The 25,163-nt window shown below is 46.4% G+C and overlaps 1 protein-coding gene across 3 annotated transcripts in view; it reads left to right on the top strand.

Moving 5' to 3' along the window:
* Positions 1–25,163, top strand: part of LOC148504673 (embryonic protein UVS.2-like) — a 63,989-nt gene that overhangs the window by 25,396 nt on the left and 13,430 nt on the right. For all 3 annotated transcript variants that reach the window (XM_088448644.1, XM_088448643.1, XM_088448642.1), the window contains exons 6-9: positions 7,178–7,356; positions 18,207–18,288; positions 19,799–19,926; positions 23,451–23,560. In XM_088448644.1, the coding sequence (XP_088304770.1) occupies positions 7,178–7,356; positions 18,207–18,288; positions 19,799–19,926; positions 23,451–23,560 (499 nt within the window). The remainder of the gene's footprint in view (positions 1–7,177; positions 7,357–18,206; positions 18,289–19,798; positions 19,927–23,450; positions 23,561–25,163) is intronic.

A 25,163-nucleotide genomic window follows, 5' to 3' on the forward strand; every position in this document is an offset into this window, starting at 1 on the left:
ATGCTGACTACATCCTGGAAGGAACCAGTGACATCACCGAAAAAGCAGCTCGTCATTTGACGAGGAACCAGTTACATCCCAGAGGATGAATGCAGCCTACCCAGTCAGTAAGAGACATCCCAGACGATGCAGCTTATCAATTCAGTAGGAGACATCTCAGAGGATGCAGCTTATCAATTCAGTAGGAGACATCACAGAGGATGCAGCTTATCAATTCAGTAGGAGACATCCCAGAGGATGCAGCTTATCAATTCAGTAGGAGACATCACAGAGGATGCAGCTTATCAATTCAGTAGGAGACATCCCAGAGGATGCAGCTTATCAATTCAGTAGGACACATCACAGAGGATGCAGCTTATCAATTCAGTAGGAGACATCCCAGAGGATGCAGCTTATCAATTCAGTAGGATACATCCCAGAGGATGCAGCTTATCAATTCAGTAGGAAACATCCCAGAGGATGCAGCTTATCAATTCAGTAGGAGACATCCCAGAGGATGCAGCTTATCAATTCAGTAGGAGACAGCACAGAGGATGCAGCTTATCAATTCAGTAGGAGACATCACAGAGGATGCATCTTATCAATTCAGTAGGAGACATCACAGAGGATGCAGCTTATCAATTCAGTAGGACACATCACAGAGGATGCAGCTTATCAATTCAGTAGGAGACATCCCAGAGGATGAATCTTATCAATTCAGTAGGAGACATCACAGAGGATGCAGCTCATCAATTCAGTAGGAGACATCCCAGAGGATGCAGCTTATCAATTCAGTAGGAGACATCCCAGAGGATGCAGCTTATCAATTCAGTAGGAGACATCCCAGAGGATGCAGCTTATCAATTCAGTAGGACACATCACAGAGGATGCAGCTTATCAATTCAGTAGGAGACATCACAGAGGATGCAGCTTATCAATTCAGTAGGAGACATCCCACAGGATGCATCTTATCAATTCAGTAGGAGACATCACAGAGGATGCATCTTATCAATTCAGTAGGAGACATCACAGAGGATGCAGCCTACCCATTCAGTAGGAGACATCCCAGAGCGTGCAGCTTATCAATTCAGTAGGAGACATCACAGAGGCTGCAGCTTATCAATTCAATTAATTTAAAGGGAAAAACAGCACTAAAAATTGAATGTAGTCTTAAAGACATATGTGCAATAATTATTTGTGTGCAGAATTTTATTGATCTATGCCATGGAACTGACATAGGCCCTGATTCAGAGCCGGTCGCTGCTGGCGGCCGCTCTCAGGGCTTGTGGCTGTGTTTTTTTTTTTTTTGGTCTCCGGCCGCTCGCAAAGCTGTGGGTGACCACCCACAGCTTGTGCGAGCGGGCTGGAGACAGTCACGATTATAGCGACCATTGGGCTTGTGACGAGACCCTGGGGTAGGGTCTAGCTTCCGCAAGCCCGAGTGGACTTCCTGCTCTAATAGAGCAGGAAGTCCACTACTGACATCAGTAGTGATGTCAGTAACCCCTCCTACAAACGCCAGGCGCTTGTCCGGCCACCCCCGCTACACGCCCACAAAACGGGGCGAGCTGTCAATCAACATTCGACAGCCGCCCCGTCTTGTTGCGAGCCCCGTAGCGACTGACCTTCAGTCGTTCAGTGGGGCTCGCGCATGTGCACGCCGGACACGGCACAAGCGCAGTGTGCAAACATCGGCCCACTTGCGAGCGCTGTGCGCACGCGAGCGGCTCTGAATGAGCTCCATAGATTAATAAATTGAATGTATTAATCAATATAAATTGTTAAAACAAAATACTAAAATTACAATAATCAGGGGTGCGGAAGCAAACAAATGTATTAAACCGTGTTAGTAAACATTATTGACCTTTAAATATCTCAAAACACATCATAGAAGAACCATCCAGACCTTACATAAGGATTGGTTAAATAAATTCACCCCGGGAAACTGAGCCTAACATATAGAAGGACAAGAAAAAAAGTTCCAGAGAGATTGTGGTTAGGTTGGAGTCCAGATAAATGTGACTAAGAGGCTGATTCAGAGGTGGCCGCAGTGTTGATGACGCACACAAACGTCCAATGACTGTGCATGCATTCGATTCGCACCGCTCATGTGTCCTGATGATTACTGCCTGGGGCCACAGAACAAATTTGGATGCAAAGAGAGACAATTTCCATGGGCGTTCTTGAGAGGATGGCGGCTAGTCAGATGGGCGTGCAGTGGCCAGCAGCTGCAGATTTAGCCGCCGTGGCACTGGCACCGGTGGGGCTGATGTTTATATAAGCAAATCCGTTTTTCGGATGGATTTTTTGCAATTTTTTTACATACAATCCATAGCTGAGTGTATGTAACTATTAGCAACTACAGGTTTTTCAGTGTCGTATGTAATTCAGTCGCATCTGTAACAGACTGGCAACGGGGCAATGTGTAGTTGGAATTGAGGGCTATGCTGAGTTGTGCAATGTGAGTTGCGATTCCAGATGGATCTCTTGCACCAGATGCAAGTGCTCACTTCTAATATTACTATTATTTTTTCCAGAAACTTATGGATCCGGACGGCGCCAGGGCCGTCCGGCCGTCACAAGTCTGGCTAGGCTGAGACCTAGAGGTCCCTCAGGCCTAGCGAGAAGTTGCAAGGCTCACTCGTAGTCAGCTGAGGTTTGTTTTGAGACAATGAGGGGGAAGAAACAGTGAACCAATAGCGCACTAGCATCAAGCTTGTTACACCTCCATGAGAGGACACGTGACCACCGTCATCACAGCTACTGCCACCACTGCTACCTGGAGGAAGTTCTCTCTCCTCCAGACCACAGCACACACAGGGACAGGAGTTTACGCTGGACTTTCGGTGGATTCTCGGCTGCCCACTAGAGAATGACCACCGAATGCAGAGCAAGGATACCCCAGCATAGAGGTGGAGCCAACTGGATTTAAGATTCAGAGTGCACACACCAGGACAGATGCTGCAGGCTACTGGTAAGTGCATAGTGCAGGACGTCGCCATGACAAACACACAGGGATAGCCAAAACCTGATGACCACCTTCAGGGTGAGGGAGACTTATGGTCTGCACACCACACAGGAAGAGGCCCTTACACATCCCATTCCCAGTGTGTGACGCCACACTACACAGTAGACGCTACACTGCAGACATGCCACAGGGAGATATAACTGCTATTTGGATACGGACAGTGGAACCACCTTATACCACCAACAACCTCCCTGACAACAGTCTTCCTGCATTGGACATTTTATATATAAAATTTATTGATCTGTTTGTTGGTCTGTCTGGTTATGCATTCGGACACCCCTGCACCGATTGAGATGAAACCAACGCGAGGTAATCCAGTTGGATCCTGGACAGGTTTTGTGGTGGTTAGGGTCCCGGTTGGACCTCCCGTTGGTGTACGCTGGTCAGAACTTTGACCCAGGGAGCCTGGGAAGAACTTTGACCCAGGGAGTCTGTTCTGGGCCTTCCACTGGATGGATTTGGATGAAAACTTCACAGAGAGGTGGCAATTGGTCTGGGATGCCTAATGAAGTGGTTGGGGCCCCGGTCGGATCATACAGCGGAGTGCACCGGGTAGGAACTTTGACCCAGGGAGCCTGTTCTGGGCCTTCCACTGGATGGATTTGGATGAAAACTTCACAGAGAGGTGGCAATTGGTCTGGGATGCCTAATGAAGTGGTTGGGGCCCTGATCGGATCATACAGCGGAGTGCACCGGGTAGGAACTTTGACCCAGGGAGCCTGTTCCGGGCCTTCCACTGGATGGATTTGGATGAAAACTTCACAGAGGGGTGGCAATTGGTCTGGGATTCCTAATGGAGTGGTTGGGGTCCTGGTCGGACCTCACGGCGGAGTGCTCCAGCCAGAACTTTGACACGGGGAGCCTGTGCTGAGCCTTCCACTGGATGGATTTGGACAAAAACTTCACAGAGTGGTAACATTGGATCCCAGAAAACATACTAAGGTGTTGAGGTCCCTGTCGGATCTACCGTTGGTGTATGCTGGACAGAACTTTGACCCGGGAGCCTGTTCTGGGCATTCCACTGGATGGATTTGGATGAAAACTTCACAGAAGGGTGGCAATTGGTCTGGGATGTCTAATGGAGTAGTTGGGGTCCTGGACAGACCTTAAGGCGGAGTGCACCAGACAGAACTTTGACCAAGGGAGCCTGTTCTGGGCCTTCCATTGGATGGATTTGGACTATATCACAACTTAATAACTTGAAAATTTAAACCAGGGCAATGTCGGGTACTTCAGCTAGTTATTGATAATATAATGTACATTTTACTGGGATTGTCTGGAGCATCGTGTCTCCGTTTGTAGCAAACTAATAAACAGAAGCTCACGCTCTACAGAATGAAGTCTTTCCATTATTACCTTAAATGCCTATTTGCTTTTCTTTTCTTTTTTTCGTATTAATACCCTTCATAAATGACAATGAATGGATTCTCTTATAAAACCTCTATTAATAAGATAATGAACTGTTTTCTTATTGTAGTGAAACAAATTATCTCTTATAGTAAACAATTATCCATAAATTATATATTTTTTAAGAAATATTAAAAATTGTATTAACTTCGAAATATTACAGTATTGAAGCAATTATACCCCAAAAATTTGCTTTCCTGAAAATTTCTACTCACGCAATAAAATTATACAACCTGAAAATGGATATAGCGCTATGTATTGTGGTCTAGTGCCTACTATTCCAGGGTCAGGCTGTCAGCTGTAGTGGGGTGAAAGATTGAAGTGCCAGAGGGGGCACGTAATACCTGAAATCCTATGGCCCTGGACGGTGCATTTGCATTGATGCGAGCAACTCGGCATATGGGCGCCTATCTGCATTTTGTTCCATGCACACAGTGCAAGTATAGCTGCGCCTGACTTGTTTGCAAGTCTACACCAGCCCCTGTGACTCTTTTTGTCGTAATAAATATTTTATAACGTTTGGTCTTTGTGTTCTTAACAAATGCATGCACTAGATAGGCTTGTTTTCTTTAATGATATATTTAAAACCGATGTTTTGTAAACAGTAGCTCTTATTACATTTGGCTTTTGTTTTGGGATAAGTCAGGGAGTAACTGAAGACTTGCTCAGAGTGTCAGCTCTGGACTTACATCTCAATGGTGGCCAGGGGCGTAGGGAAGGCAGTTTCTGCTGTGAACTCTGGGTGCTGAACAGGTTAGAGGGCGCTGGCTGCGTCTGAAGTCTGACACTGGCATCTGTCTAATCCAGAGACGGGGAACCTCAGGCTCCGGGGGCCGTATAAGGCCCGTGGAATCATTTGGTCTGGCCCTTGGAGCTTTTTTCTGCTAGCCTCATCTGGCTAGCATTGTGCCTATAATGGCACCCAGCAGCCAGAATCTATGCAACAGTGCCACCTGGAGTTTCTTTAGGATGCTTCAGATGGTCACACTGCTGCCCTTACAGCTCCCCCCGTAGCATCCTCAGGATGCTCCAGGCATTGCTGTAATCACCGGCAATTGTGGCCCCGCCCCCGTGTGACATCACCGGGCCCACAAATAATGTTATATATATATCAAAATGGCCCTCAGCAGAAAAAAGGTTCCCCACCCCAGGTCTAATCAACGACAGATTGCCGGGTGCTGGCTCCAGGGTCCAGACGCACTGTCGCAATTATTAACAGTCAGTATTGCGACTGACATTTTTAATTTTGAATGAAAATATCCCCGCTATGTAGTAAGGTGAACTCGCGGGACATCAGTAGCGCTAACTTTGTGCCTGCGAGTTACATCTACAGCATCTTGGGGGAGACATTTGTGAAAAACTCCTCTGGGGAATCTAACACTGCACATGTGCACAGTCAGTTTCCAGAGCCGGCTTTAACAAAATTCAGTAAGGGAAGGGGGGGTCGCCGTAGCATAGGCATGCTCTGGGCACCATGGCTCCATTCTACACCTCTGTTGGTGGCAGATCTGAGTGTTTAATAGTGAGTGTAAGATATAACACAGTGGGTCTGATTCAGAGCCGGACGCTTTGACAGAGCGCTCGCTCTGAATCAGGGCCGGGCTGTTTTCTTTTTTGAACGGCCTCCTGGCCACTCGCATAGCTGTGGGTGACCACCCACAGCTTATGCGAGCAGCCAAAATTATGGTTGTGATGGTCAAGACCATCGCGACCATCGGGCTTGCGACGAGACCCTTGTGGTAGGGTCTCGTCTGCTGCAAGCCCTGGAGTGCTTTTGGCTCTATCAGAGCCAAAATCACTCCCACTGACATCACTAGTGATGTCAGTGGGGCCGGCCCCAGATGGTAGGCATTCCCATGGGAACGCCTCCGTCTGGCCAGCCACGCCCCCGGCACGCCTACCAAAGGGGGCGTGCTGTCACTCACCTTCGACAGCATGCCCCCTTTGGTACGAGACCCATAGCAACGGCTTGGCCGTCGCTATTCGGGTCTCACGCATGCGCATGACGGAGCCCCCTGGTGTATACAGACGATCAGATTTGCTAGATCATCGATAATGATGAACGATATTAACAATTTCATGAACGATTTCTGAGAGTATTTAAATGAATGGTGTATACAGACGATGGTGTATACAGACGATCAGATTTGCTAGATCATCGATAATGATGAACGATATTAACAATTTCATGAACGATTTCTGAGAGTATTTAAATGAATGAAATTGTCCAAATCTGACTGCAAACACAGTCGATTTCAGATATCGTTATCTGACATGCAGGCACGCGCATCGTTCGTCGATGCATGTCAACAATATGAACGATGTAACGATTTTTACAATCGTTATCGTTCATATCTTCCAGAAAATCTGACCGTATGTACCCTCCATATCAATTTCATAGACATTAATGACTACTCCCCATCACAACACCGTTATATATAGTACAGATGTGTCCTCTTACATCCTTGCCGATCACGCTACAAATGAGCGCACGCATTGCGGAATTAGATTACTCGCAGCAGCGTATGCTACAGTACGCTATGGCGCACACTGCGGTAGCACCATGCAATCCTAGGAAGTCACGGGTGTGACCGCAGGACACATCTGTAACTGGAACTCGTGTAGCTCCTATTACAATTCACACTGCTTTAGTCCTTATGTTAAATAAGGCTGTCCGGTAGAGATATATAGAATCAGATTAGTAATAGGTACACTTGATGAAGGAATAACATGTCTCTCTCATATTCATTTGATTTCCTTAAGGTGCTGGTCGTACGTTGGACGTGTGGGGGGTGCACAGGACCTATCCCTCATGAAAACAGGGTGCCTGCATTGGGGTATAATCCAACATGAGCTGCTTCATGCCCTGGGATTCCAACACGAGCAGTGCCGCAGCGACCGGGACAAGTACATTCGCATTAATTGGGGAAACATCAACCAAGGTGCAAACAGACATGTTTGATTCCTATCAACTTGTATGTTCTTGGCCAGTTATTCCTGCTTTTTGCACACACACAGATCCATAATGCTTCTAAAACAGATTGCAAGCTAGTGAGGCCACTTATGTTGCATATACAGGTTACAATTCTTATGGCTAATTACGCCGTTTAACATAACATTTTCTGCCAATTGCAGCATATACGTAAATATGACCATAGATCCCAACCATCATCTTATCTGGATCGATCAGCTGTTAATCAAAACGGACCATGAATCCATTTGAGTGATAACCACTGTGAGGACATGGGATGTGTGTTACAAATGTACTGGCAGCATCTCAGTCCTTGCAGAGATCAATTTACTTTTTAGTCCTTTTGTGTCCCCCATCCGTCTCCTAGTGTATGTGTGATCATTCTCAGGACACACATTTTCATTAGCATGTCTATTATGTACTGTAATAATGTAAGTTATTGAAATGTTTAATACTGGATAAGCCTTGATGTTAGCCTGGTCCATATGTCTGTGTTAGAGCAAGGTGACACCTCCCAAAACAAAAGACCCTCTAAGTTAATTCCCACCTCCCCAGGGGACGCTCAGGATTTACTCCTCCTTCCATTTGCCTGTTTTGTGCATCACGTGAACCTGGTAGACTGAACGGAACCATCCCAGCAGGTGTTCGTCAGGGAAGTAATACCCAGAGGAGGTAGGAGAAAGTGACAGCATAAGGGACTCGCACCAATCAGGAAACGGTGCAACCCCCCCTGGGAGGTCACAATATCGTGGTAAATTGGAATATTTTAAAACAGGTCACTGAAGGTAACTCCACATGTTAGTCGCTGACTTTGGCTAAGAGGCCTCGCTCTGCCAAGGTGCTAGTGGAACGCATCACCAGTTCTGTGGATTTATACTTGGAAATTCTGCAAGGACCTATACGCTATTCATTGCTGTGTGTTCTGTGATTAGCTTCTACTGCATGGGGTCCTGGAAATGCTTGATTGTACCCAGGGACTATCACTGCTGTGTGATCTCTGATAGTTTCTACGTGTGGGGTCCTGGAAGTGATTGAGTGGACATACGCTATGCACTGCTGCGTGATCAGTGATAGTTTCTACTGTGGGGACTGAGGGTCTCTAGCTATTTCGTGGAATTGTTCTGGGACATTATACTCTACTGGGACTGCCTCTGTCTGGACTGCTACCTGTTTATTGCCCGTTCACTGGATTTACTGCTTGTCCTGACATATTGTCTATTTCTGTGTGCTGTGAAAAAATAAACCATCACGTTGGTTTCATCTGCTCGGTGTCTGGGTGATTGAGTGAACCCTGTATCCTCACATTTGGCGGCAGCGACAGTGGGATCATTCAGACATCAATCAAGGAGCAGTGAAAGCGTGAAGTCACTCACAATAGAGAAGAGAGGATCAGGCCAACTGAGTGGTCGTCAGTCCTGTAAAAGGTAAAATGGTGCTAAGGAAAGAAAGTCAGTGCCTCAAGTCTCCCAGGGCAGTGAAGCTCGTGGATGGAGGTACGTCGGTATGTCGGCAGGCTAGGAAGCCGGATATTTTATTTATTATAAGGATGCAGTACATATGGGCATACTGGAATGATGCTCGGAGGATGATTAGCGGGTGGAGAGTATCCAGCTTAACAGACAAATTGTGTTATCTGGGAGATGCTTTCCTGCACTGCAGAAGTGAAGCAGTCACATGGAAGATGCTGTATGAACCAGAGTTTGAAGAATTCACGGAGGAAGTGAAGGCTACAATGGCCCAAATGATACAAGGAAGCCACTGTACAAAGACAGAAGGGCAGGTCCAGGATAAGTGGTCCTCCTGGACAGACCCAGAGGAAAGATCCGAAATAGAACTACTGCAACCCGGCCAGACAACCGAGGGGGTTGCCCCAAAATTAACTGTTACCAGTGGAGCGGGGTCATTGTCAGGGGGGCCCCTAAGCCCTATGGACGAAATGAGCATGGAGGAGTTGGTAGCAGAATGCCAGCTGCGGGGCATCCCTGGCCAATTCGGCACGCGCAGGGAAATCCTTCAGTGTATACTCCAGGACGAGGGGGACCCCACCAAAGCGTTCACTGATTATCGGACATTTATACTCGATCACAGCCCACCGATGAGTGTGGGGGAACAGCTGGAGTGTCTGGAGTCGTGCTTTGTTGTGGCAGAGGAAGAGGCCTCAGATCGTGGTCTCCTGGATACCCCAGGCTGGCGGGACCAGTGTTGCAGGGTGGACGCAGAGAGGCACCGCCTGCAACAGCTTCTCCCACTCCCAAAGGACACAGCTGCCCAGTGTACTATACTGGGAGAGGCTAGTGCCCAAGTGAAGGAAGCAGTGCCCATAATACAGGCACCCCAGGAGGAGTCGCACTACACCTTCCCTTTTGCTGAGGTGGAAGATGGAGACCTATTAACCAGCTGCCAGGGGATCTATGAGGACAGTGTCCGAGAGGAGATCACCAAGGTTGGGGGAGTATCGTCTCACTTCCCAACCACAAGTATACCAGTCGCAGATGGCATTGTGGTCCAGGCGGTTCAGCATACTCAGCTGGGAGAGGCCCATCATGATGAACTGGCAATGGCAGACTCTTTTATTTCATCGGGGGAGGCTGAGGAGAAAATGCCCTGTGTATGTCCTGCTATCCTAACTCCCCCTGAAGGATATGAAGGATTGTACCCGATCCCCTATTTGGAAACTGAGGAATTGCAGGCAAAATGTTGGTACGTACCCTGTGATTTAAATGGAACATGGGTAGCAAAGACTGTTAACCTAACATCAGATCATAAATCAGAAGAGGATTTATCACCCTGTAATAACTCGGACAGTGGTGTGGACTGTAACTATGTGCCAGGGGATTTGCCTACCCTTAGTAAGATTCCAGCAAATACAGACCAAGTGGATGTCAGGAGACAGCGCTTGCAACCCCTTCTACCGCCCCAGGGAGAAGGCACTGCACAACCCGGCCCCCTGCATCTCACAGAACACGAGGCATTTGTGGAGATAATTTTGGAGTGTTCAGCGGTTAAAACCTGGTGTGGTACCCAACCCGTTATCCAGCCGACCGGGCTAGTAGAGGAATTTACCAAGGAGGAGGACAGTCCAGAAGAAGTTCCAGGTGAGACTCTGGCTTTTGAGGGGGGAGGGCTGGGACAGGACCAGCCTGTCCTGGTGGCTCCCCTGCAGCCACTAACTGCATTGTTCCATATACAAGGTTCATCCTGGGGCCCGAGCCGTGAGGAGCCCACATGTTGCACTGAAAGTTATCAGCCCCCCAGTTGGTGTTTGGGGGAGGAAGGAATGGACACTGCCACAGAAGTGCCATGTAAAGAGACCCAATATTTGCCTGCCCCTGGGCAACCGTTACTTGTACAAGGTGGTGAGGGGGAAGGTACCCACTGCCCCTGTGTTCCAGAAGTGAGGGTGTTAGGATGCCCGATTAGTATGATTTGGGGAAAGGGGTGTGATAATGTGAAGGGGGAACACCAAACGTCTGACTTTGGGGAATTGCTAAATCCTCTGGTGGTAAAAGGGGACATGTTATATTGTCATTTTGTATTTGCGGATTGTCTAACTAGGCTGCTTCTTACATCCTGGGTCTTATGTTACATTACTCTGTGGGACACTGGTGGCACACTCACCCACAAGATGCTTTACCCTGCACTCCACCTCGCCCAGTCAGTAGTGGTTCTGGATCCCCCCCGGGGGAACAAGGCCTAAAAAGTGGGAGAGGAATGTGAGGACATGGGATGTGTGTTACAAATGTACTGGCAGCATCTCAGTCCTTGCAGAGATCAATTTACTTTTTAGTCCTTTTGTGTCCCCCATCCGTCTCCTAGTGTATGTGTGATCATTCTCAGGACACACATTTTCATTAGCATGTCTATTATGTACTGTAATAATGTAAGTTATTGAAATGTTTAATACTGGATAAGCCTTGATGTTAGCCTGGTCCATATGTCTGTGTTAGAGCAAGGTGACACCTCCCAAAACAAAAGACCCTCTAAGTTAATTCCCACCTCCCCAGGGGACGCTCAGGATTTACTCCTCCTTCCATTTGCCTGTTTTGTGCATCACGTGAACCTGGTAGACTGAACGGAACCATCCCAGCAGGTGTTCGTCAGGGAAGTAATACCCAGAGGAGGTAGGAGAAAGTGACAGCATAAGGGACTCGCACCAATCAGGAAACGGTGCAACCCCCCCTGGGAGGTCACAATATCGTGGGAAATTGGAATATTTTAAAACAGGTCACTGAAGGTAACTCCACATGTTAGTCGCTGACTTTGGCTAAGAGGCCTCGCTCTGCCAAGGTGCTAGTGGAACGCATCACCAGTTCTGTGGATTTATACTTGGAAATTCTGCAAGGACCTATACGCTATTCATTGCTGTGTGTTCTGTGATTAGCTTCTACTGCATGGGGTCCTGGAAATGCTTGATTGTACCCAGGGACTATCACTGCTGTGTGATCTCTGATAGTTTCTACGTGTGGGGTCCTGGAAGTGATTGAGTGGACATACGCTATGCACTGCTGCGTGATCAGTGATAGTTTCTACTGTGGGGACTGAGGGTCTCTAGCTATTTCGTGGAATTGTTCTGGGACATTATACTCTACTGGGACTGCCTCTGTCTGGACTGCTACCTGTTTATTGCCCGTTCACTGGATTTACTGCTTGTCCTGACATATTGTCTATTTCTGTGTGCTGTGGAAAAATAAACCATCACGTTGGTTTCATCTGCTCGGTGTCTGGGTGATTGAGTGAACCCCGTATCCTCACAACCACATTGGACAGTATTATTAAGCCTTATTAAGAGCCAGACGCACCTGAAATCACAATACGATCCGAAATCCATTCACATTTTATATTCACAGTCAGTTGCATATGTAAGTCTCAAATTGTGACCCTGCCCTTGTCGTACCTAGGTTAGATGAGACTGGAGGCGACTGGAAGCGTGGCCTCAGCGTACATTCGAAAAATTTGAAAAATAACAGTACACAATGGAAATGCATTACAGCTAATGGCTGGATAGAGCATATTATAATTAGAACCTAAGTGAATTGTTGCATTTGTAGAGCAGGCACATATATATACATACAAAATTAACCCTTATATCGCGCGTACACTGGTTCAGCTGCACCAATTAGGTGGACCTCTGCTAGTAGAGGACCTAAAAATAGAAATGGAAGAGAAGGGGTACCTTTGGTGCGCTACAACTTTGAGTATTAATTGAATAGAAGAAATTTCCACCACTTAGGGGGATTTATTGCAATATTAGCTGTTGGTCAAACACAACCTTCTAGTTAGTCTTCAAATCACCATAAGTTTATGTTTTGGATATTGTTCGTAAAATAAAAGCCCTATGGTAGCCCATAATTCTTATACCTGAATATGTTATTCTTGGTATATCAACAGAGGTAAAAATATAAACAATTTACAATACAAATCAATACATAAATAGCATAAAACAACTTTTAGTAAACCTGCCCCACTACAAAAGGATAGATGTTATCTGCCACCTACACCTTTACAGGTGTGAGCTCTTAGGTGGACTTCTTATGTGGTAGGTGCAGGTTTTTCAAAGCGATGATCCTACACGTTTCGTCCACCTACGGGTCTTCATCAGGGGTAAACACAAAAATGGAACTGGTCTGAACAAACACTTGATGATATGGAACTGGTTAGAACACTCAGTGGTATAAGCTTATTTTCTGTCCCTTGATAGGGAGAAATTCCTAGAAAGGCTTTTAAAAGCCAAGTAGCTCTTATAAAGATTTTACTGGAACGATTAGATGGATGTTTCTCAACCAATAAATGTAACTCTATTCAGTCCAATGAAGTGTATGTCTCCCTCTGTTAGCAGTAAAAGCAGGCACATACAGTCAGGTCCATAAATATTGGGACATTGACAGAATTTTAAAATTTTGGCCTCTATTCACCATCACAATGGTTTCGAAATGAAACAAACAAGATGTGCTTTACCTGCAGACTTTCAGATTTAATTTGAGGGTAATTGCATCCAAATCAGGTGAACGGTGTAGGAATTACAACGGTTTCTATATGTGCCTCCCACTTTTTAAGGGGCCAAAAGTAATGGGACAAACTAAACAATCCTAAATCTAACTTTCACTTTTTAATACATTGTTACAAATCCTTTGCAGGCAATTACAGCCTGAAGTCTGGAACGCATAGACATCACCAGACGCTGGGTTTCATCCCTGGTGATGCTCTGCCAGGCCTCTACTGCAAATGTCTTAAGTTCCTGCTTGTTCTTGGGGCATTTTCCCTTCAGTTTTGTCTTCATCAAGTGAAATGCATGCTCAATCGGATTCAGGTCAGGGGATTGACTTGGCCATTGCATAACATTCCACTTTTTAGCCTTAAAAAACTCTTTGGTTGCTTTTGCAGTATGCTTCGGGTCATTGTCCATCTGCACTGTGAAGGGCTGTCCAATGAGTTCTGAAGCATTTGACTGAATATGAGCATATAATATTGCCCGAAACACTTCAGAATTCATTCTGCTGCTTTTGTCAGCAGTCACATCATCAATAAATACAAGGGAACCAGTTCCATTGGCAGCCATACATGCCCACGCCATGACACTACCACCACCATGCTTCACTGATGAGGTGGTATGTTTTGGATCATGAGCAGTTCCTTTCCTTCTCTTCTCTTCCCATCACTCTGGTACAAGTTGATCTTTGTCTCATCTGTCAATAGGATGTTGTTCCAGAACTGTAATGGCTTTTTTAGATGTTGTTTGGCAAACTTTAATCTGGTCTTCCTGTTTTTGTGGCTCACCAATGGTTTGCATCTTGTGGTGAACCCTCTATATTCACTCTTGTGAAGTCTTCTCTTGATTGTTGACTTTGACACATATACATCTACCTCCTGGAGAGTGTTCTTGATTTGGCCAACTGTTGTGAAGGGGTTTTTCTTCACCAGGGAAATAATTCTTTTGTCATCCACCACAGTTGTTTTCCGTGGTCTTCCGGGTCTTTTGGTGTTGCTGAGCTCTCCGGTGCGTTCTTTCTTTTTAAGAATGTTCCAAACAGTTGATGTGGCCACACCTAATGTTTTCAGCCTAATGATGGCTTGCTTCACTGATAGTGACAGCTCTTTGGATCTCATATTGAGAGTTGACAGCAACTGATTCCAAATGCAAATGTCACACCTAGAATCAACTCCAGACCTTTTACCTGCTTAATTGATAATGAAATAACGAGGGAATAGCCCACACCTGTCCATGAAATAGCTTTTCAGTTGATAGTCCCATTACTTTTGGCCCCTTAAAAAGTGGGAGGCACATATTGAAACTGTTGTAATTCCTACACCGTTCACCCGATTTAGATGTAATTACCCTCAAATTAAAGTCTGCAGTTAAAGCACATCTTGTTTGTTTCATTTCAAAACCATTGTGATGGTGAATAGAGGCCAAAATCTGAAAATTCTGTCAATGTCCCAATATTTATGGACCTGACTGTATATCTGTATATATGTGTATATATATATATATATATATATATATATATACATTTTTTTTTTTCTCAAAAACATTTATTGAGAGGTCACAATAAGTGGATAAAGCAATACAAATTACTGAAATTTCACTACCGATCGCAACTGCGATTACGCACGCAATCAGCCGATTGTTTCATTCTGCGTATGCATCGCAGTGTGCGTGTGCGAACCGGTCACTGCGATCGGGACTGCGATCGCAGTGACTACGCAGACCCATTGCAGAATGATTAACAGGAAGCACCATCTGGGGGTGGTAAAGGGGTGGGGGGTCGGGGGAAACAGGCGTGCCAGTGCGTTTGAACGTCGTTGCATGGCGTGCATAAATTATCCACTGGACTCATAGCGTGCGATGAAGTTAGCAATTCCTGGGTAAAGTCAGAGCTTGTGTAAGTGTGCGTGACTCGTGAGGCTGCGATGGTACTCGATTGTACCGATGGTTTCGCAGTCTTGCTAAGGATTACGGGTGTGTGTAAGGTAAAGTGGGCGTCCTTATGTTGTGCTGCGACGGCATAGCGATCGCAATGGATTAGCATACTATCGCAGTGAGACTGCGTGCATAATCGCTATTGCAATCGGTAGTAAATCAGGTCCAATAATTCAACTTATTTTATAAAAAAATAAAAGGGGGTGGGAGAGAGGGGATAAAAGGGAGGGAGGGAAACCGGCGTGGACCACCGGGAGAAGAAGTAAAGGGAAGAAGATCCAATCAAAGAAGATAGAAGTATAAGGCTGACAGGATGACTCAACCTAGCTCAGATGGGGAAGGAGAATCTTGTGATGCCAGCCAGGGGCTCCAAACCTTATCAAAAGATTTAGAGGAATTATTAATTATACTGTTCATGAATTCCATTCGGTGGATACACTAACTTCAGGAAATCATGGAATGTAGGGATGGAAAAGCAGTTTTTTTCCAGCTAGCTCAAATCTAACAAGTAGGGGTCAATTTACTAAAGTGAGAGTTTTTAGAAATGGAGTCAGATTCTACTTAACATTTAACTAGCACCTTCTAGAAAATAATAGCTAGAATCTGATTGGTTGCTATGGGCAACAACTCCACTTCTACAAACTCTCACTTTAGTAAATTTACCCCGTAGTGGCAAAAGCTATGTGATGTACCAACTTATTTTGGTGCCGGGTTGCAGCTGGGAAACTTAGTGGAAGAAGAAAGTATTTCGGTTCACATGGTATGAGGAGTTGAAGGGCATGAGAAATGAAATTGATGACTTCCTGCCAGAGATGTTAGGACACATCCACCAAATGTGGAGGAAAGTGCCTTCAGAAGCACGACCTGTCCAGCACCTATTCGAAGTGTCGGGAAACATTTTGCATAGACGGATGGCGCATAGGGCCTGATTCAGACCCGTTCGCTAGATGTGATGGCTCGCTCCCAGCGTATGGAAATTCGGCTAAGTGACGTCAAGTCAGCCGCTCGCAGGGCAAGTCATAAGCACGCCCACTATGTCTTGGCAAGTGATCACTTTGTGTTTGTAGACGCCCACCAACCTGTCTTAAGATGCCCACTTGCGTACGTCATCTCCAGGAAGTGCAAGAAACCATTGGTACATCGAGCACCATCGGATGCGATCACAGCGCTTGAGGTTGACTATACTCTGCCGCAAGCACTGCAATCACTTCAGTGTATATTTCAAGCAAGTGACGCGTCCTATGATGCTGCCTGTTAATTATGCACGCCTCTGAAACGGCGTTGAATTTCTCAGGCACACCTGCGTTCGCACCTCCACTCCCCCGTTTCCAGTGGCCTGCCCCTGTTACCACCCACAAACGGCTTGACCTGTCACTCACTCAGCTGGGCTGTCTATGCTTGGCGAGCGAGAGTTTCCCCATCGCTCGTACCAGTTCGGCCACGCGCAATACGAGGCTTACACATGCGCACATTGAAAAACATTGCTCGCTCCGAGCGATCGCTTGCTAGCGAACGGGTCTGAATCAGGCCCATAGTACCATCTGTACAGTAATTTATAGGTATTCTCCTTTATTTTGACACGGATTGAACTGGAGGCGGCGTTCTCCCAAATCTCTGACCAGTCCTCCTTCTCCAATATGTCTGCTTCCAATTGGTAAATCTTTCTAGAGGGTATGGTGAGCTTGGATTGGATATCTGAAAACGAGGGAAAATCATTATCCTGAAGACGGTCATTTAAGTATCTAATACCGGTCGTCCTCCAAAGGGATATTCGTTTGTGGAAGTGCCCGTAGAAAAGTCAGGGTTTGGAAGAATCTGAATAATTGGGGAAGGGTGGAGAGCAAACTAAAATTTCCGGTTAGCGTTGTCTCAGACTGTCAGTGAGTGAGCTATTACTGGGTGAGACAGAGGAAACATGTTTATTATTTTAATGAAAAAACTTTAGAATATATATATGCAAGCTTCCTCTCCCATCACTGAGCATGGACCATTCTTTAATTGTGTAAAACGGGATGTAGTTTGGAAGCCGACGGCCTAAATGCCGACCGCCGGTTTCCAGGCTTTCTAATCCCGACGTGGTACTAATGACAGACGCCGAAAACTCGACGCCTGTTATTAACCAGACGCCGGAAGACCGACGCCCGGCGTACCGAACGAAGGTGAGCCGGGTGCGGGCATCCGGGGGGGGGGAGGGTTAGGTTTAGGCTAGGGTAAAGGGGGGTTAGGGTTAGGCACCCCAGGGGGGAGGCTAGGGTTAGGCACCCCCCCAGGGGACTTAGGTTTAGGCAGCGGGGAAGGGGGGGTTAGGGTTAGGTACTTGGGGGGTTAGGGTTAGGCACTTGGGGTTGGGGGGAGGTTAGGGTTAGGGGGTAGAATCAGGTTAACGATACTTACCTTAGGGACGATCGGGATTTTCACCCTTGCCGGGCTGCCGCTGTCAGGATTTGAACCACCGGCCCTGCGTCCCGTGTAAAGCGAGTGTATACTGCATTGTAGAATCACATTTATATATACCACCTCTGCATCAGTTTTAGGGGTTTTGCATAAATGGGCGTGTTTTCACCGTTTGTGACCAATTGAACGCAGCCATTGTTATTATACTTTCACCAGGCAAATAAGACTCCTTCAGTCTCGCATTGAGTTGCTGGATCACATTGACACCTGTTGAGCAGATTATTACACCCAGGAACGATCCGAACTTTCATCAGAAATCCTTCATTACTTTTGGGGCCTAACATGCCCCGATTTCGGACCAATTTCAGATATCATTATTTACAACTATTTCGTTAGTAAGTTATTGATGTCAGCATTATCCAGTAAGTTATTGTTCCTGGTATGGCTTGTCTCATATGTATAATAAAACACTTCTCTGTCATTCTCTAACGTGTGATCTTTCCTCATAGACAAGGAACGTAATTTCTACAAAATGAGCACCCAAAACCTAGGAGTGCCCTATGATTACCTGTCTGTTTTGCACTATGGCAAGTAAGTTACTGAACTCCTGTGGGGCTACTGATGGACACGTAACTGCAGAAAAAAAAAAATCGGAAACCATATTTATTAAAGTGAGCTATACCAAAATAATGCAATAACTGATAAACGTGTTTCCCCACAAATTGATGAAATACCTGCCCGAATAATTAACTCCCTTAAAAAAAATAATGTGACTTTTCCTAGGACGTTGTGCTGGCCCTGTTCTAAATACGAGCAGTGTTGGACAGGGGCATGAAGGGCCCACCGGGGGAATGCAGTGATAGAGGCCCATACTTATGGGTGTGGCCAGCCTCCAGAATGGGTCTAGGCCCCTTTAAATATATATATATATATATATATATATATAGATAGATAGATAGTAAATACAGCTAGTGAATGTATGATAATGTACCAGATTAATAACAGTAGTGCATTGAAAATACATAATAGTCCTTTGCTGTATAATTCAAGTGCACAGTCTGGAATCTGATCCCCAGAGAAGGGGGTGGGCCCTCAGCCAGTGGGGCTCACCGGGGGTTTCCCCTGTACCCCTGTGGGCCAGTCCGACCCTGAATTTTGAGTATGAAAAATAATTATTGAGACACAGACAAAGATTGCGGTCAGAGGCCTGATTCAGCAGTGTACTCAATTGCGTACGCACATCGGTCGATTGTTCACAACTGCGCATGCGTATAACCCGCAATGCACCGTGCGCTGCGATCACACTGAGATTTCTCACGCACAGAGGAATCCATCGCAGAGTGAGTGACAGGCCGTCAGTGTTTGGGGGTGGTGACGGGGGAGTGTTCGGAGAAACGCAGGAGTGTCTGTCCGTTGGAACGCCGTGGTATGGTGTGCATAAATTAGCCACTGCGATTGCATACACAGCTTGAGTACGCACTGCGAGTGACAACACTTGTGGTTTCTACGGCTGGTCAGACCTGGTGTAAATTGTACATGACGGGCCGATGTCCGACGATGGTACCGATGTGTACACAGGGGTGCGAGGCAGTACGGGTATGAGAAAGCAGCAGTGGGCATCTCTATGCTGGCTTACTGAATCAGGCCCAGGGATGGTATTACTATATAGCTAATTTGACATTGTGTATGCCTCTGGGTCACGTATCTGCCACAGCAATAGTCTTCATTCTAGCACCCTGCACCTGTCACAACCAGTGCAGTTCCTCTTTTCTGCCAGGGGTGTCGCTCTCTGCTCTGATGCTTCTAGCACACTCAGCTGATGTAACAATTTGCTGAGATACAGTACAGAGTGTGCTAGAAGCACCAGAGCAGAGAGTGACACCCCCAAGCAGGAAAGAGGAGCTGCACGGGTTCTGACAGGTGCAAGGTGCTAGAATAAACACTACAGCAATGTTTCTTGGGTAATAGCACAAGCTGATCTATTGTATCTATGTGCCGTTGTCTCAGGTCTCATAGTAGTGAAATAAATCTGGACACGAATCTCATCTCTGCAATATACAGTCCCTCTTCATCTCTTTCTTTTATGTTGTGTTTGCTGCAGATTCGCCTTCGCAAGTGATGCTGGGAAGCCGACCCTTGAGCCTACTGGTGACCCGCACGCTATGATTGGTCAGCGGGTTGGGTTAAGCTCTATGGATGTAGTGAAGATAAACAAACTCTTCGATTGCAGTTAAGTTGTTGGAAGACGGCTATGATCGTGACGTGTAATACCGCAACTAGATCCTGCTAAATCAGACAACCTAAATCGCACAATGTTATGTACAAAGGAGGCCAGGTGCCCCGGGTGGGACTGATGCTTCCTTGTAACTTCCGTTTGGAGACGGAACCGGTTCCATCTCCTCCGACCCACCTAACTCAGGTGTCGCAGGGAGGCTTTATTTGCCAGGTGCCCGGCTCACTCCCCGCAGCGCCAGCGGAGGCTGGAGCTCACTCTTGAGCTCTGGCTTCCGGCTCCCCCCACGGGCACTATGACTTCTCTCCCATAGTTCAGCGGAGCAGCCAGGCAGACCGGAGGCAGCGGACGTATGAGCGGGGCTTAAGGTAAGTATTGGGTTTTTTTTGTGTGTAACCAGCTTCATATTGGGGGCATAACCTCTGGGGGCACAACTACTGGGGGCATTTACTCAGGGGCACAACTACAGGGGGCACTATTACTGGGGCATTCTACAGGGGGCACCACTCCTGGGGGCACTGCATAAGGGGCACCACTACTGCGGGCACTGAATAAGGGGCACCACTACTGGGGTCACTTAATAAGGGACACTACCACTGTGGGCACTGCATAAGGAGCACTACCACTACTGGGGGAACTGCATAATAGGCACCACTACTGGGGGCACTGCATAAGGGGCACTACCACTACTGGGGGCACTGCATAAGGGGCACTACCACTACTGTGGGCACTGAATAAGGGGCACTACCACTACTGGGGGCACTGAATAAGGGGCACTACCACTACTGGGGGCACTGCATAAGGGGCACTACCACTACTGTGGGCACTGAATAAGGGGCACTACCACTACTGTGGGCACTGCATAAGGGGCACCACTACAATGGGCATTGCATAAGGGGCACTACTGCTGTGGGCATTATGTGTAAGGGGCACTACTGCTGTGGGCATTGTATAATGGGCACTGCTACTGTGGTAATTATGTGTCTTAGGGGCACTACCACTGTGGGCATTGTGTATAAGGGGGACAAATGCGGGCATTGTGTATAAGGGGCACTGCTGTGTGTCATACATGAATGAGGGACACTATTATGTGGTGTAATGTGAATCAAGGGTGAATCAAGTTTGTGATACTGTGTGGCATAATTTGAACTGTGAATAGTATTGTGTCCACGCCCCTTTTTAAGGCCATGCCCCTTTTTCGACGCGCACTTTCCCTTATTGTACAAAACGCCGAGGGAGGGGGGGGGGAGTTGAGTCCCACCTCCTCTCTTGGACCACTTTAAACACTGTGTATGACAATATATTGTCATGATTAACGAGTGGTTCTAAGCTTTTGAGCTCTCGTAGTCCTTACTTTTAAAAAGTTTTAATCTGCCATTTTCATACTTTATATTTCAATGGTTACGTTATGCTGCACGTTAACCCTTATAATGTTTACTGAAAATCGGCAAGTCCTATTCTCTGCTCAGTTTGGGTCATATTTACCTACATTTGAAAGGAAGTTTCAGGGAGATTATAGTTGAGAATGTGCCGCGGGAAGCGTAACTTGCTGTTAAGGGGGGCGTGTTATGCTCCATCTAGGGGGCTTGTCTAGCTCCATCCATGGGCGTAACTATGCGTTAATGCATGTTGGAAGATATTTCTATAAAGCATTAGTAACAATATATTTTGGGAAATTTTGCAAGTATTGATACTAACACTGCTGCCTGCAATCCTCAGTTTCTTGTTTGCAATATTCGATGTGATATTTCTTTTCTTCTTACTCAGCACAATATACTTGAGAAATGTGATGCCTATGCAATAACTTCCAAATGAATTTCACCTTGTATGAATTCATCCCTAAGCATATATGTTATTTGCTGGGTTGACTGAGAAGATGTTGCTAAGTTTTTTTTGGGGGGTGTATTAGATGTTATTTAATTGTGAACACTGGACTGGACCCTACCTATAATAGCCTACCTATAATTATTGGCTGGGCTGTTTTGCATATATATATATGCTTTATAGGGGATTGGTTAATTAGGGTTAGGCTGCTGGAGGGGAGGGGAAGGTTAGGGTTAGCATACTTACCTCAAGGTGTCAGGATTCTGATTGTCGGGATGCCGCTGACTATATTCTGACCGCTGGGATCCCGTACCCAACCCGATATACTTACCCTGCTGAAATGCAAATGGCAGGCAGAGACCTGATCTCTGCCAGAGAGAAATGGTGCAAAGATCAAGTCCTATAGCAGAGTGCATATGGCCATGGGCCCCTCTGCATAGCAAGCAACGTTCCTTGGCTGCACATTGGGCATTTTCAAAAATATTCCATGTCATAACTGAGAGTCCACTTTGAGCCTACATTTTTAAATTGTGCATGATCCTTGTGAGAGTAGGGACCACTGGACATGAGAATAGCTTAGCAGAGAGGATTAGATGGTACCTAAAGAATAGATGTGAGTCCCAAAATCTGTATCTGCTGTTTACCATTTTTATAAATGAAATGAGAATCTTCTTTGTTATATCAAGTAAGTCATGTGAATAAATGGCCATAACCTTATGTAATGTAACCGTTACACCTATGAGTTGAGTACAGTCAGTGGGAGTGAGCATTCGGCATTCAGCCAATCAAGAACAGCTAACCAGTTCTGCTGCTGCTGGTCATTGTCATCATTGCATCTAGTTGCCTAGATACACATTCTGACAGGTGTGTAAGTTCCCACATCCAAGTCAATATATCGTTCGAATCGTCCAGTGTGTATGAACTTAACGACGAACATTGCGCACTCCCGTGGGTCGTTAACGATATCCCCAGTAGTCTGTACATGCAGTCCTATCTGAGGATATCGTTAACAATGCCATGCTGCCAAATGCAACATGGCCCCGCTCCCGCCGACGTTCGGTGTTGCGGCATCGGCATGTGTGGATGCACTTACAGATGACGGCACCCCCGCCGGGCCTGCTGCTGCCTATGTCGCTCTTTACACACATCGTCCAGTGGGTGCAGGTCTTTAGATGCACCTAAAACTACATATAGACATATGCGTGCCTATGTTTGGTGTGCATGCAGACAGGGCCACTAAGACATTTTGCCTACCCTGGCGAAAGAGAGGGACGTGGCCGAACGCCGGGTGTGGCCACGCCAGCTCAGGACAAAGTTCACTGTGATCGGTGCGCGTGCAGCCACGTAGAGGCAACAACCGCCGAGGGGGGTGTTGCCCTGCCTCCGTGACTAGTTCGCCCCCCGCCAAGTGTGGGTACTTAGTGAATGCCCCACAGCACCCCTGCATGCATAGTACGTAAATGCCCATTTCACACAAAGAAAGAACACATGTGCGTTCAACCCCTATATGTTCACCCGGCATTAAATACTTAAACCTACTGCATATAATTGTGGGTAAGATAAGATGCTTTAGTAACATCAAACTTCTGCCAGACATACTAAATGATATGGAAGTTACAGTGGGTTATTCTGTGGCTGCTGATGATAAGGGATTACTGGGAAATGAGTGGTCTAAGAGAAAGTGTTTTCCTTCTAGATGTCTGCAGTTACCTGTTACCTGATGCACAGGGCACATTGTCGTGGGAATCCAAACAGCATCCAAACATTTCCACCTGTGTGTGGCTGATTCGTGTCCCGGAGGGCAAGGTACAGAGATAAACGTGTGGGGACGCTGGGCCAATGAAATCATGTTTTAGATAAGTAATTCAGGTGGCACTCCCATACACATAAGCATATAATCCAGGTGCCCTACGTAGAAGCGCCACGGCGGAGGCTTTAACATACAACACAGTTGGGCGGCACTCTGTAGTAAGGATCACACAGGTAGCAGGATCAATGCTCAACGTTTCGATGTTTATTCCATCGTCTTCAGGATACTAAAAAAAATGATCCTGAAGACAATGGAATAAATACCGAAACGTTGAGCATTGATCCTGCTACCTGTGTGATCCTTACTACAGAGTGCCGCCCCAAACCTTTCTCCAGCGCTAATGTAATAACATTTTGACAATTTATAAAAACTTGGATGATCCTTTGTCAGCTCAGGATCCAGATAAACAACATATACACTTATTCCAAAGGGGCACCAAATTAGGTAACTATTGAAATGAGTTCAAGTATAGTTCAATGTCAATTTCTCATATGCACCATGATCATATGAACCTTAACAGTCCAGACTTTTTTGTACAGTATCTCTGGGTAAATTCTTTAAACAGATGGAGGACTGAAGGGACATGGTTTCCCCTTTTTTGGATCCTGAAACACGACCCTCACACAAAGACGCAGCACCGGTCGTGGATCCTTTCATTATTGGTCTTCTGGGTTACCCTATGGTCGCGCAGAATAGCCGCGGGGACTAAGAGGCCCGGCGACATTTCTTGAGTGCCGAATAGCAGCCGCAGGATGTGACACGTCTGCGTTCTTTGTCACCGCTCCCCGTTACCTCCCACAAACGCAGTCAATCACTTTGCGAATAAATTCTCACTGTGAGCAACATCGGTAATGTATCTTGACGAGCGTCTGGTGCGGATTAGATGCACGCACAGTTTACAGATAATCGCTCAACTCGGTAAATTTCGCCATTGCGTACATCTCTGAATCAGGCCTAGAAATTGTATGCTCCATTGGGGCGGGGACTGATGTGAGGCCAAATATTACGTAAAAATCGCTGAGGAATATGTGTGCGATATATAAATAACTGTTAAATAATTATCGGCACCCCCTCCCCCCACCTCTGCTTGGTGCAGGTGATCCATCTCAATTTGGCATCCATTTTGACTACCATGAGTCAGAATAAGTAGTGACTCTGGGCCTGATTCAGAGCCGCTCGCTATTTGCGGTCGTTCGTTTAAAAAAAAGGGGTGGCTATTCAAATGAACCGTTCGCACTTTGCGGTCTGTACACGCCTCTAAGTCTGAACGAGCGAGCAAAACTTGCGGTCGAAATTTTGAAAAATACGCCCCCTGGCCGCTCGCATCCCACGTCATGTCCGCTATTTATTAGATTAATCGAGTACATCGAACAGCGTATGAACTGCTCGCTATTCTTGTGGTTGGTTTTTTCAACCGCTATTTTGCGAGCAGTTCTGACTATAAAACAACCAAGTGACGTGGTCGCTGACGCTGCTGTATTAATTATGCACAACCATAAAACGCCCGTTTTGACCTTTAAGCACGCCTGCGTTCGGATCTCCACTCCCCGTTTTCAAGCACCTTCCCCTGTTACCACCCACATACGCCTCCTCCTGTCA

The sequence above is a fragment of the Taudactylus pleione genome, unplaced genomic scaffold, assembly GCF_031769625.1.
Source record: "Taudactylus pleione unplaced genomic scaffold, aTauple2 ptg000462l, whole genome shotgun sequence".
NCBI lineage: Eukaryota > Metazoa > Chordata > Amphibia > Anura > Myobatrachidae > Taudactylus > Taudactylus pleione.